A 13,855-nucleotide genomic window follows, 5' to 3' on the forward strand; every position below is an offset into this window, starting at 1 on the left:
GCTCGCCCGGCCGGCCGGCGAGCCTCGGCCTCGCCCGGTTGTGGCCCGGCGAGCCGCGCCGCCCGCCCGCCGGGCGAGCTCGGCCCTCGCCGGCCGGTCGCCGGCCAAGGCCTTGGCCGGCGACCAAAAGCCAAAAGAAAAAAAAAATGAAAAAGAAAAAGAAAAAAATAGAAAAATAAAAGAAATAAAAAAATTATCAAAATTTACCAAACATGTTTCTGTTTATTTTTTATTCCCGGAACAAGTTTACCAAACGCGTATTTTGTTCAAAAATTGTTCCCGGAACAGAAATACTTTTTTCTATTTCTGTTCGTTCCCCGGAACAATTTTTAAACAGAAACACAACCAAACGCGCCCTTAGTTGACCTGTATTTTTTTTTTGGTCAGAGTTGGCCTGTATTAAAGAGTAGATTATTCGAAATTTCTTGATATTGGGCCTGGTAAAGAGGGTCCACATCCCATCCTGGCTTAATCACGATCTGCGCTCGAGCTCGTCGAAGACGAGGCATCAGATTCCCAAGAGAAGCCTTTTCCTCAGTTCGTGCGCTGAAGCAAGTGGATCGTCTCGGCGAAGCCGAGGTAACAAGCCTCGCTGATCTCGCGAATCCGTCGACGATTTTCCCCAGCAAAAATCACGGCGCACGCAACGCTGTAGCGCCGCCGCTGTACCCATTTGGGCGGTGAGTTTTCTGGCTTCAATCCTTTTTTTTCTCCATTTTGTTCCATCTGATATGGCTTCCACGCATCGGCATCTCCGCTTCCTCGACTGACCTCGGGCCTCGGGTCGGGGTTCCGGCTCCTCAAGACGAAATTATCGCGAGCTTTCTGCAAATCCCAGAGTACTCCTGAAGGACACTCTGTTGGTTTTCTTTTCTGTTTTCTTATTAATGGGAAAAGCAAAGTCAAGTCAAAGTCGTGTTCGCTTTCGATCAAAACCCCTGCGCAGGTTAGGTTCTGCGCATCTTCTGACCAATGCCGCGGAAATTACATGTGCAGTAATTGCCGTCCGTGCAGCCTGTGTTGCAGCTGTTTGATTAGCATGAAGGCTCTTGCATCGTTTCCTGTTTTGATTGCTCCATTTTCTTCTGATTAGTTGTATGAGAGTTTTTATTTTTGTTCGAATGTAGCTCCGAGTTGAGTTTTGAGAGACATTTCTGCAGTTGCTGGATCTGGGATTTCTTATTCCTCTTCTTTTGAGGCTCTGCTCCGTAAATCTCTTTACTGCCTGGGTATTAGTACAATCCTCTTGAGATGAAAAGAAGAGAACCCACTGATCCAGAAGATCCGGTGTATGGGGCGTCTTCCTCATCGACCTCTCCACATGTAGGTGATCATGAATGCATAACCAAAAAGCCAAAAGGAAATGACTACGAAGTATTCTTGAGCTTTAGGGGGGAAGACACTCGCAAGGGCTTCACCGATCATCTCTATATTGGCCTTGTCAATGCAGGAATTCATGTATGTAAAGATGAAAATGTGCTTTATGGTGGTGAGGAGATTGGTCCTGACCTTCTCTACAGTATCAAGCAGTGTAAGATCTCGATCCCGATTATCTCAGAGAACTACGCTTCCAGCAGATGGTGCCTTCGCGAGCTGGCTCAAATGTTGAAGTGCAAGAGAAGCATAGGGCAAATGGTGTTGCCCATATTTTACAAAGTGGAACCCTCGCAATTGCGACATCTTATAGGAAGTTTGGGAGATGCTATCGATGCACATAAAGAGAATTTGGATGTAAAGGTTGTGAAGGAATGGGAAGAAGCGCTTGAAGAAGTTAGTTCCTTGAAGGGATGGGAATCAGACAAAGTTAATAAAGGGTACATTATTCTCCACCAAAACTTTGTTTAGTTTCTCATAACTAGATCTTACTTGAAAAGAATATTAATATTGCTATCCATACTGAAACTCATTGTTATTTGACAGGGATGAAGGAGAATTGGTTAAAATTGTTGTCAAAAAAGTTTATTCCCAAACAATTGGTGGGAATTTATGATCGTGTGGAACAGGTAATGAGCTTAATAGATGCTAAATTCTATGATACGAGGATTATCGGAATTTATGGATTCGGCGGCATCGGTACAACAACTCTTGCAAAGTTGTTATACAACAAACTCTCCGGTCATTTTGAGTATCTTAGCTTTGTGGCGGATATTCGAGAAACATCTCGGCACAAGGGTATTGAATGCCTACAAAAGCATCTCATTTATGATATACTAAGATATCCACATGATGTGTCTAATGTTGACGATGGAATTGGTGTCATCAAATCTCGATTTACAAGTAAGAAAGTCCTTATTCTTCTTGATGATATTGATGACAAGAATTAGTTGAATGCTTTGGCCAGAGATGGTAGTTGGTTTCAAGCAGGAAGTATAGTGATTGTCACAACTAGAAACAAGAGCATTCTTGATGAGACTGGTGTAGGCTACATGTACCAACTCAACGAGTTGTCTCTAACTCAATCATTGATTTTATTTAGTAGACATGCATTTCGGAAGGATTTTCCCCAAAGTGATTATCGGATTCTCTCTCGTGATGCCGTATCTACTGCCGGGGGGCATCCATTAGCTCTTGAAGTGATTGGTTCATTCTTATGTGGAAAGCCAAAAAAAGTATGGAAAGATACATCGAAGAAATTAAAGAAAGTGCCTGATAAGAAAGTCCTAGAGACTTTGAGTATAAGTTATGAAGCATTAGATCATCAGGTGCAACAGATATTTTTGGATATTGCATGTTTTTTTATTGGATCATCTAAACAAAGTCCAACTTACATGTGGGATGCCTGCCCTGAGAATGGGATTGAAGTATTGTGTCTTTTGTCCCTAATTAAAATTGATAAAGATGGCAAGCTGCTGATGCATAATCAACTGAGAGATTTTGGAAGGGAAATTGTTCGTCTAGAAAATCAAAAGGAGCCTCAAGGCCGTAGTAGATTATGGATTTATGAGGAAGCCATCAAGGTGCTTGACAACAACAAGGTAAGCGTTTTCTCTACTTGGCTTAGTCATTGAATGTGAGTCTATCTTCTCTTTTTTGTTTGAGATAAAAATTATTGTCAATCCTGAATCTCTGCAACTTGCTGCTTTTACCAACAAAAGAGCTCCTTCGTTTAATTGCTGTTCTTGCCTGATTCTGGGACATAATCAGAGGAGCAGTTTCTTGGTTATTAATGATATATACCTCATAATAGTATTGTGATGAGAACACTCTTTTGGTAACTTCAATGCCACAACAAAACTATGAAAATGTAGTGATTGACAGAGAACTTTCGGAGAAAACTTGACATCTATAAATTGTTGGGGGCCATGTTCCACGTATCTGTATGATGCACGTGTTTGATGTTTGGATTCTTCTTTTGATTTCTCGTGAGGTCTTTTCTTTCTTTTTTTTTCTTTTACTGAGTATTAACTTCTCTCCTGAGTTGTTTTCTATAATTAATGAGATCTCTGTTCATTTGTGACCATTAGCTATCATTGTTCTGTATTTTTCAAGTTGCGCCCCTTATATTTTTAGCTCAATGTAGCCCTTTCTCTTTAACAGTTTATGCAATCAAGTCCTTTGTCGTCAAGCGTTAGTTAACAATGTCAATTTATTGGTGGCTTTCATATTTGTTTATGATATATGCGCAGCTGTGTAATATAACTCTCTAAATGTATATTGTATCACTCTATAGGCTTTTTATAATTGGGGATCAATTTCTTTTTATGAATTTGCTAGCTTTTTATTTTTTATTTTTGTGATGATGGACAATTTTGATATTAATCCCCTGATAACATGCATATTTCAAATATAGGCTATCATTTCAACTTCAAAGGGTATCTATGAAGTCATTGACCAAAATACAATAAGTTTACAAGATGCATTTGAAGAAAAATTCGAACCACCAAACAAATCCATATTATGACTTATGATTTGTGGTCACTTATGATTTCTGCTCAATGAGCAATTTTCCACCTAAAACAAAAAATGAATTTGAGTTGCTAAAATTTTTATTGCAACAAAAGAAAGTGTAAAAGTCTTGATTTCCTTCAAAATCCAATTTGATCACTCTTCATGTCCAGTCTGTCTGTAAACAAGATTTCATTAATTTATCAGCAAATTGATAAAAAAATTTAGATTTGACTGTGAGAAAATCAACACAACATTGAAAAGATAGCATCAAACGGCTGTAGACAAGAGGAGTAAGAATCATTGATTATAACATTTGATATATGACCAAATTTTCTTCCATAAAGAATGAAAAACAGTTATTCAAAATACACATGATAAGAAATGAAAGTAAAACTCGTATGTACATCTATGGATTACATTCTCGTTTTCATTTTGCTATTGAGAATTGCAAACTAGGTACAACAAAAAAAGAGGGGGAATTCTACAATTGGGATTTTTTTCATTTTGATATTTGCTTTGATGGCAAGTTTGATGGTTGTATTTGTACTGTAAGAGTGATGTTGTTGTACATATAAAAGACATGAGTCAAGGTTGTGTTGTTTCACATATAAAGGGCATGAATTTTTCTAGATATATTTAAAATGGCGTGTGCATAAAGAGAGGCCTCTACTGTATATTTGAAAGGTGCAATTTCTGGGAATTCATAAGGTGCATATTGCAAAGGGCATAGTTGGAAAGTAGAAGTTCGGAAACACCCTTGTGAGCTTCACGTTTTCACATAAATTAGATGAATTTTTTTCAAGCAAAACCTGCATTTCAGGAAGTTGAAAGTCAGAAGGCTACACCGTTATAGTATGACAACTTATTGAAATTAGTCCGGCTTTTCTTAAATGCATTTGGTTTCTTTTCATCATTTCAAACTTACAATCCACAATGTTTTCTAATTGCAGGGCACTGGTAAGATTGAAGCCCTTCGTCTAGACAAATTTGGTTGTAGAAGAAGCTACGCAGGTGAACTATTTAAAGAACTGACCCATTTGAGGTTCCTTCAAGTGAACACTGCAAATCTTGTTGGAGATTTCCTGAACTTGCTTCCTCAATTAAGATGGCTTCAATGGGAGGATTGTCCCTTGAATTTCACAGCGGCCAACTTTCATCTGAAGAAATTAGTTGTGCTGGATCTGTCGTGGAGTGGGATTTCGGAGGATTGGGGAGGTTGGGGTCCACTCAAGGTAAGATGTGTAGAAGGCATATCTCTTGTGGACAATCGCATGTTGAAGATCCAATCTCATCAAGTTTCCCTTTGCTCCTTTCTTTTCTTTTTTTTTGGGGAGAGGTTTAATATCCTTCCTCAGAATAAAGATTTTTCTCTTAATATAAGAGGAATTTGTAGGCACCTAAATATATGATAAGCTTCTGTCCTATATATCTTTAATTAGTATTAGCTTTACAAAACAAACAATCATGGTTAACACTAGACATACTGAAAAAAAGAAAACTTGTTTTAACTGCATTAATTAAGCTCTATTAGAAACATAATTACTATATATGTGCCTATCTTGAGTTTTTCTAATTTAAATGGTTTGTGGCTTCGAAGTGATTCTCTCCTAATGCATCTCTTTTAAGCAATTCTTGTTATGTATCTATGTCAATCTTCTTTCATGAAAAATGAAAAGTTACGTTTTGGTATAGTTTGGTATGTTCAAAGAAACACCCTTTACTGTTTTTGACCTGAAATATTATATGAATAGTCATATACAGAATCAATTATTTTAAAAACTAAAGTAAACGCTAATGCTTGAAAATAAGTGCATTGCTTCATAATGGTTTTTGTGAGGGCGAATTATATGTTAGTTTTGTGAGTGCTAGCTAGTTGATATTTATTTTTGCCAAATTGGAAGATATGCCTACTGCAGTAAGAAAATAAAGTTAAACACTGGTATGTCCCTACCATTCTTTTTGCAATAGATATGCTCAAAAATTATTTCTATGTTGGTTACGTAGCCAAACACTACTACTTAAGGAATGTTTCAATATAAAAAACGTGACGCAGTGGAGTATTATAGCAATGAAAGCATGGGAACTGAGCTATGAAACATTTATATGGTGTTTTAAATAGTCTAAATTAAAGGAGTACGGTGCATTGCTACTTTTTTTTGGAAATTTAAAAAGTCCAATCAAGAACGATGAGTATTGGAAGAGCAGTCCAAACTCATTGAGGTATCCTGTCTTCTTCTTCTTCTTCTTCTTTTTTTTTTTTTTTTTTTTTTTCAGATGGCAGCCCAGCTCAAAGTTCTCAACCTTCTGAATTGTCGATCTATGAGAAGAACTCCTGATTTGTTTGCTTTCAAAAGCTTAAGAGATTTTTTTGCTGGAAGGATGTTGGTATCTACAAGAGATTCATCCTTCTATTGGTGACATCAAGACCCTCGTCTCCTTGAATGTCAAGAGTTGTAAGAGATTGGAGGAGCTACCGGTTGGAGTAGGTAGAATGGAAGAATTGAGTGAGCTTATCTTAGATCATACTAATATAAAAGAGATTCCTATTTCGAGAGGTTGTTTGATGAAGCTGGAGAAACTAAGGGTCCGTTCGTTTCGCGGAAAATAACTTCTGGGAAAATATTTTTCGGAATTTCCGGTGTTCGGGTGGGCGGAAAATAGACGGTCAAAGAAAACATTTTCCGGTCAACGGAAAATTCCTTCGTAACACTGTGGAAAATGATTTCCCCTTTTCAAAAGAGGAAATCATTTTCCCTTACGCACGGCCTCTCGCGCGGAGGAAATCATTTTCCCTTACGCATGGACTCTGGCGCGCTTCTTTCCCTAGGGTTTCTCTGATCTCATCTCCTCCTCCTTCGGAGCATCCCCTCATCGCACGATCAACGGACTCTGCTGAGTCGCACACTCGCCTCGGACGGTTTTCCCTCGCTGGAAGCAAAGAATATCCGCGATCCAGGTACGCGCCTCTCGCTTCGACTGCCGGATGGTTTTCCCCCGGCCGGCCGCGTGAATCGCCGGCGTTTGATTTCGTGTCTCTACTCTGTTTTCACTTCTTTCCTTTGCTCGGATGTTTCGGATTCTCGATTTACTCGTGTTGCAGAAATTGTTTGCGGATGTGATTTTGCTGTTGTGCTGTTCTTTGATCTCGGTGGTGATTGTGGTCTGAGCCGCGCCCGCCCAGGTGTTTCCTAAATGCGCGGAACATCTCTGGACAGTGATGCGTTCTGTTTTTTCTGGATTTTCGAGATTGTGTTGTCGGGAGGTGTAGAGATGATGGTGTCTGGACAGGAGGAGATTGTGTCTTCGGGATGCATATGCCTCTCGTTCGCGGGTGTCCGCTAATTTTGTCTAGGATCATCAACCTTTTCGTCATTCGCTTGGAGCTTCAGTGAATATGCGTTGTTTTTTTTTTGGTGATGATCCTTTCTTCATTGTGGACCTCGTTGTCGTATCATGTTGATTTTTGTAGCTTTGAAGTTCTAGTTCTCCCTTGTTCTCTTTGTGCCGTTTGGGCTGCTTGATGATGGGACTCGTGGTCGGTTACCTAAGCGTGGCGATGCACGTCCCGGAGGTTTACTTCTGGGGCAGTCACCTTTCCCCTGGAAATCGATTCGATGCTCTCTGAGAAGAAATAGCTTCTTTATGTGCTGCAATTATCATTACATGCCCTTGTTTCAGGCAATTTGGCAATCGGCCCGAAAAATTTCGCCTTTAAAAATAGGTGCTGTGCTGGTGGTCCAGCGGTGTTCTGTGTGTGTCTAGGGAGTGATAAGAGTTACGGAGCGTGTGCCAGTTATAGGAATCACATGCTGTTTAATGAGATTACAGCTCCATGATTCTATACTCATAAACACTTCTTCTACACCTTTGTTTAGTATTGTTTGATCATTCTTTTCACTATGGCTGCCCACTGGAAGTTGAGCGTAGCTCTTTTTTAACCAACGAAAGGTGATTATAGCATTTGGAATATCAACTTTTCGACTATTAGCCATATGAGTGGCCTGGTTGCTGTTTTTATTGTCGAAGAGACTGAAATCTGGTGATATTGATCACATTCCTTGTTGACAAAAGAAAAGACATCCACCGAGTCACTTTCTCGACTTACTTTTCGACTTTTTGTTTTCAGTCCCATTTGGTTTGTAGGATTTTTGAATGCTTACTTTTTGCCTTTATTTTCAGTACGTGCTCTTGTGTTTGCATTCCATTAGCAAGTTTTGCTAATTTTGTTTTTGTTTCTGGTTGTCCCTCCTTTGTGGGTTTTCTTAATACTTGGCAGTAAGGGTATTTCAGCTTCTGCTCTGCCCTACAAGAGGACTCCTCTGAGCTGGCTCAAGATTTCTTCTCAAGATGTAAGAACATTTTCAGCTGCATTTGTTTGTTTTTGTGGGATAATGGGTAGTTTGTAGCTGTCGCATTTCTCTCAGGATCTGGTATAAGATGTTTTTGTAAGGTACTTGGTGCAAGTAACTTATTGCGTTCTACTGTAAATGTTTCTATTATGGAGCAAGTTATGGTATTTTGTCATATCATTGGACATAATGTGAGGTTTTCCCCTCTTTTTTATTTCCTCTTGTTTGATTAGAGGAGTTCAGTGGAGCTTTTACTCAGATTTCTCTTTCTTGGTTTGCTCTGGATTACTGGGCACACCTCATTTTGAACATACCGGAAAGTCTTCTAAGAATTCGTCCACTACTCACGCAATTTAACAATTTTAGTGAGAAAGAGTTGGGGATCAGCGTGAACTTGACGAGCGTCTTCTTAGGGACCAAGCACGCTGCTCGAGCCATGATGCCATCGCGGAGCGAAAGCATCATCAATGTCGATAGCGTCAGCTCGAGCGTGGGCGGGGTCGCGTCCCACGCGTACACCAGCTCCAAGCACGCCGTAATGGGGCTCATGAGGAACGTGGCCACAGAGCTCGGGCGATATGGAATTCGTGTGAACTGTGTCTCGCCTCATTTCATTTTAGCGCCATTGACGAAGGAGTTCTTCAAAATCGACGAGAGTGCAGGAGTCCGAGTGTATTCTAACTTGGATGGGGGTGAGTCTACAGGAAGAAGATGTGGCAAAGACTGCTATGTATCTAGGGAGTGACGAGTCCAAGTACACTGGAAAACATTTTCCGAAACATTTTCAGATTTTACCCGAACACCGGAAAATATTTTCCAAAACATTTTTAGGTTTTAGCCGAACACCGGAAAATATTGTCATTTTCCTGAAAAATGACTTTCGGGAAAATATTTTCCGGAATTGGTCCATTTTCCGCAAAACGAACGGACCCTAAGTGCCTCATCTTGTAGACGACTAGCTCAACTTCCAGAATCCATGGGCTCTCTTGTGTCGTTAACTCTGTTGGACATATCTGGGACACCGATTGAAGGCTTACCTAAATCCATTTGTTCTTTGAAGGAGCTCAAGACTCTTGATGCCTCTAATTGTGCATCCTTAGCCTGCATACCCAGCTCCATAGGCCACCTAGCATCTTTGCAGTGCTTGTTATTATGGGGATGCTCCTCGCTGAGAGAAATTCCCGATTCTATCGGAAAGTTGGAATCATTGGCCGAACTACATTTAACAAGGACAGCAGTTGCGGAATTACCTAGAAGCATTGGGAATCTGCAGAACTTAAGGATCTTGGACATTTGTCGAAGTCACATAACAGAATTGCCTGGTGCCATCGGAATGTTGACGAAACTCCTAGATTTGAGAGCTTTAGGATGCAAAAATCTGGAAGGACTACCTAAAAATATGGGCGAACTGGTTTCGCTAAACAAGCTTAATTTAGAGAAGTCGGGCATTACAAGCTTGCCAGAAAGCATTTCTAAGCTGTCTTCTGTCCAAAACCTGAGTGTTCGATATTGCCAAAAGCTTCGAGGACTGTCAGAACTGCCCTTTGGCATAACTGCTCTACGTATCACTTGCCAGGGTCCAGCGTTGCCACAACTTTTCCCAACTAACCCTTCTCAAGAAACTCACTCTTTCTGATTGCCCTTGGCTTGAATATCTTCTAGAGCTTCCCATTGGGCTATCAATGCTTTCTATTACACGTTGTGGAAAATTGAAAGCGGTGACGGATTTGTCGAACTTGAAGCACTTATTTGAATTGTATCTTGAGAAGTGCTATGAGCTAATGGAAGTCACCGGTCTACAATGTTTACAATCTCCGTAACTTACGTATACGAGAATGCCCTAATATCTTGGCTTGATGGTGTCGAATCCTGTGATTCTTCATCCTCAACATGATATCAAGAATTATACTTTTAGATTAATAATTGTTTTGCAAGTTCTGTATTTGAAGGTTGTGGTTGCTCGCAGGTCGTCTACTAACGTGTTTGTTTTGTTTACATAGCGTGTTAAACTTTTATCTTCTGTTTGATTCTTATAATACTAGGCATTCTGGTTTATACTCGATGTTGATAAGGTGAAAATTACAAGACGTTGGAAGAACAAGCAACTTTTTGAGAAAAATTCTTTGACCCTAGTCATTTCATGCAATTTAACTAGTGGCCTAATTATAATGACGGACAATAATTTATAAACAACTACTCTACATGACATGCGCCTTTATTAACTCTACATGACATGCGACCTGATTTAACAAGCCTATCATGCAATTACTAAATGAGACCTGCCTAGGACATGCATTAATTACATGACTCAAACTCTGTGACATGGCAAATGACATGGATGTGATGCAATCAATCTATATGACACGCACATGACATTTTTTGTGTTTTTCATCAAAATTCATGATTAAAAGGTGATATATTATCTACTTGAAGTTTTTTTTTTAGATATCTACTTTAAGCTAGGAAATAGACTAACCTAAATCTTATCTCAACTTAGAAACTTATGTCAACAAGCAATTCAATTCAAAGGCAACTTTAGAGGGAGCTCAAATGTCTTTTTTTCCCCCTCTTTTCTTTCTTTTCCCATCGTCTTCTTCAACCTTCAACCACTTCAACCATGGGGGAGGGTTTGAGCTAGTCTCACCTCCCCCTCTTTTGTTGATTTTGTTTACGTTTATTGTTCATTTCTTACTTTTTTTTTTCTCTTAATTTGGATTTGGGAGGTCTCTTCTCCCGATCTAGTTATCAATTTGAGAGTTTGAACTCTCTTGATCTTGTTCTAGATTTATATGCTCTCCTCTTCTGATCTAGATTTGGGAGTTTGATAAATATGCTTTGGGGGATTCCATGCCCCTCTGCTTTGTTCGAGTACAAGTTCTCTACTTCTAGTCTCAGTGATGATCATAAGAGTTTTGGCTTCTCGTTGAATTATGAAGATTTGCTCCTCCACATGTTATATTTGTGTTTATTTAACATATTATGGTTGTTTCCGTACGACGATAGTGTAAAGGAAGCCAAATCTAGGCACCTACTACCAACTTGCAACTGCATAATTAATAAAGAAGGAATTTTCGCCGTGTGCTCATTACTGATGAAGACATGAGATCCAGTGATTGGCTGCCGATTTTGTTTGATAGATTTGTTGATGTAGAATGAGTTTGTGCAATCGTTTCATCAATCCTCGTGTTTTGCATTTGACTTTGTTTTTAGTATTCATACTCCGTTTCGATTTGCCTACTTCCTTTTGAGTAATAAATATAATTTTGTTTCGACCAAAAATAAAATAAAATTGAAAGATGGTACCTAACTTAGATATTATCTAATATGCATTCTATTTTTAAAGTATCTAAACTATTCTGTCATGCAAATCTAGGAAATCAATTCTAATCTACATGATTTGCAATGCAATCTTTTTTATATTTTCAAAATAAAGAAAGCAATCAAAGTAAGATAAGCATTGAATCATTTGAGATCATCAAAGATATCATCCAATCAATTCAAATAATGAAACAGTATTCAATCAACTTGAAATTTCGTGAATAAAATTGATAAATTGATCTTAAGCCTTAAAGATTAAAATATTAATTTTAAAGATACCCCCGGAATTAATAATTCCATCCAAAACTTCATAAATAAAATTATTGATGTGGCAAATTAGGAAATATTAGGGGTGTGCAAAAAAATCGGGACTCGCTCGGATCGTTCGGAATCGGACCAGATCAGCCTACAATCGGTGGTTCTTAAGGGAACCGGTCTTGTTCTCGATTCCAATTTGTTGGAACCAGTGGGTAGCGGTTCGTCTCCTAGTTCCATGGGCGGGACCCGCTCACCTGTTCACCCATATTGGACGTATATTATAATAATATATTAATTTTTAATATAAAAATAAAAATTTTAAAAACCTAGATCTAAAAATTACTCCTGTTCGCCTCAGGCCCTTAGATACTTTCTAACTTGATGGCCATTGTGGCTTCTTTTTGATTTGTTGTATTGGTATTGGTATTGGTATTGGTATTATTTTATTATTATTTATTATTATTATTATTATTATTATTATTATTATTTATTAAGAATGTTTGCTTGTGGTTTCTAATTTTGGCTTATAGTGAGATCGGTTCCACATACTTTTTTTGCTTTACTTTCTAATTTTGTCATAAAATAGATAAAGTTTCTGATTTGGCTTGTTATATGTTGTAATGATAAATGGACAGGGCTACTATTATGCGTACTCAATGCTTGATGGGTTGTTTGTGGTATGGCCTTTATGGTTAATAGAATGGAGATCTTTGGTTGATATTTGGGGAGACCGATGCCATGGATCCATGTAGGAGTGGGATCGGACCGGCGGTCTGTTTCCTAGATGGATCCACGGAATCAACGGATGGATCCTGGTTTCGATTTTTTGGAACCGGTTTTTAGTGGGTGTGTGACATCATGAATTTCAAGTCTGTTTTCGATGAAAAGAAATGAGATTTTCATCAATGCGCCTATAGCCTTTTTCTCTAAGTTGGCCACTCACGAGTTAACTTGTCTATCAGCTGAAGTCGTTAAGGAATCTAAATGTGACTGACTAGAGAATTCGACCAGAAAACGACCGCTCGATCGTATTAATTTACAAGGGTAAATACGACACAATTAAATTCGATTAGAGACCGGAGATAGGTCGATTCGACAGAGATATGTAACTAAGAGTGGGTGATACTACCTAATTGCAAAATTCATGTTGAACGGCACTAGATCGACTTTCTGTCAATTTTGTACCCTGTGTTCGTACTTTTGATCTTGAGATTTATACGACAACCGAGAGTCGCCTATGAGTCGAAGATGCACATTGTGGATCGAAAATGATCGACCACAGGTCAAATGCACGGCAAAAGAATGTTTCAAGTGCCACAACTTTGACCAAAGGGACACTTAAGTGCCATAATTTACGAAAAGTACACTTAAGTGCCACATTCGAAGAAAAATGGATCACTTGAGTGCCACTCCGGCCAAAGTCCGGTCAAAACATCGACGTGGCATTTTTCCGGCGAAGCGCGCCCAAAACGACGCCGTTTTGCATCGACGTGGCTAAATAATGCAAAAACGGCGACGTTTTGGCCGACGTGGTAAAAAATTAATTAAATTAAATTTAAAATTAAATTTAGTTATAATATTAAAAAATAATAATTTTAAAATTAAATTTAGTTAAAATATTAAAAAATAATAATTAAAATTTTTTAAAAATTTTAAAAAAAAAAAAAAAGGGAATGGGGGGAGGGCCGAGGATCGGCCCTCGTCGTCGCCGCCGCCGCCCCGCCGCCGCCGGAAGGGCCGTCGACGGCGGGGGGGAGGGTCGGCCGGGGTCGTCGGGCCTTGGCCGGGGTCGCGACCCCGGCCAACCGGGCGGTGAGGGTGGCGAGCCTCGCCTAGATCCGGCGAGGTCGGCGGCCCTCGCTCGGGCCGGGGCCAAGGGTCGTCGCCCGCCGGGGGTCGCCCGCCCGGCGGCGGCACTTGGCTCACGGGGTCGCCCGGCAGGCGGCGGCCCTTGGCTCGGCCGGGCGAGGGCCGCCGACCCTCACAGATCCGGCGAGGCCGCGAGCCCCCCATCTAGCGGCGAGGCTCGCGGCCCTCGCCGA

General features: G+C 39.9%; 2 protein-coding genes across 2 annotated transcripts; both read left to right on the forward strand.

Annotated features, from left to right (window-relative positions):
• The first annotated feature begins 2,824 nt into the window (after positions 1–2,824).
• Positions 2,825–9,800, forward strand: LOC120291084 (putative disease resistance protein At4g11170). Its single transcript, XM_039308009.1, has 4 exons — positions 2,825–2,975; positions 4,839–5,120; positions 6,163–6,471; positions 9,174–9,800. Exons 1-3 carry the CDS (start codon positions 2,853–2,855, stop codon positions 6,304–6,306), a joined length of 549 nt encoding a protein of 182 aa, XP_039163943.1. The 5' UTR covers positions 2,825–2,852; the 3' UTR covers positions 6,307–6,471; positions 9,174–9,800.
• On the forward strand, positions 8,674–9,873 carry LOC108959590 (plant intracellular Ras-group-related LRR protein 5-like). Its single transcript, XM_039316897.1, has 2 exons — positions 8,674–8,929; positions 9,269–9,873. Exons 1-2 carry the CDS (start codon positions 8,674–8,676, stop codon positions 9,871–9,873), a joined length of 861 nt encoding a protein of 286 aa, XP_039172831.1.
• The last annotated feature ends 3,982 nt before the right edge of the window (positions 9,874–13,855 follow it).

Source organism: Eucalyptus grandis, chromosome 1 (genome assembly GCF_016545825.1).
Source record: "Eucalyptus grandis isolate ANBG69807.140 chromosome 1, ASM1654582v1, whole genome shotgun sequence".
NCBI lineage: Eukaryota > Viridiplantae > Streptophyta > Magnoliopsida > Myrtales > Myrtaceae > Eucalyptus > Eucalyptus grandis.

What these genes read in the sequence shown, in the direction of transcription:
- LOC120291084 (XM_039308009.1), top strand. Translation starts at nt 2,853, where the DNA reads ATGCATAATCAACTGAGAGATTTTGGAAGGGAAATTGTTCGTCTAGAA. An exon ending in AGGTGCTTGACAACAACAAG is followed by an intron (nt 2,976 to 4,838) that starts GTAAGCGTTTTC and finishes TTCTAATTGCAG; the next exon opens with GGCACTGGTAAGATTGAAGC. An exon ending in GAGGTTGGGGTCCACTCAAG is followed by an intron (nt 5,121 to 6,162) that starts GTAAGATGTGTA and finishes TTTTTTTTTCAG; the next exon opens with ATGGCAGCCCAGCTCAAAGT.
- LOC108959590 (XM_039316897.1), top strand. Translation starts at nt 8,674, where the DNA reads ATGATGCCATCGCGGAGCGAAAGCATCATCAATGTCGATAGCGTCAGC. An exon ending in GTATTCTAACTTGGATGGGG is followed by an intron (nt 8,930 to 9,268) that starts GTGAGTCTACAG and finishes CACCGATTGAAG; the next exon opens with GCTTACCTAAATCCATTTGT.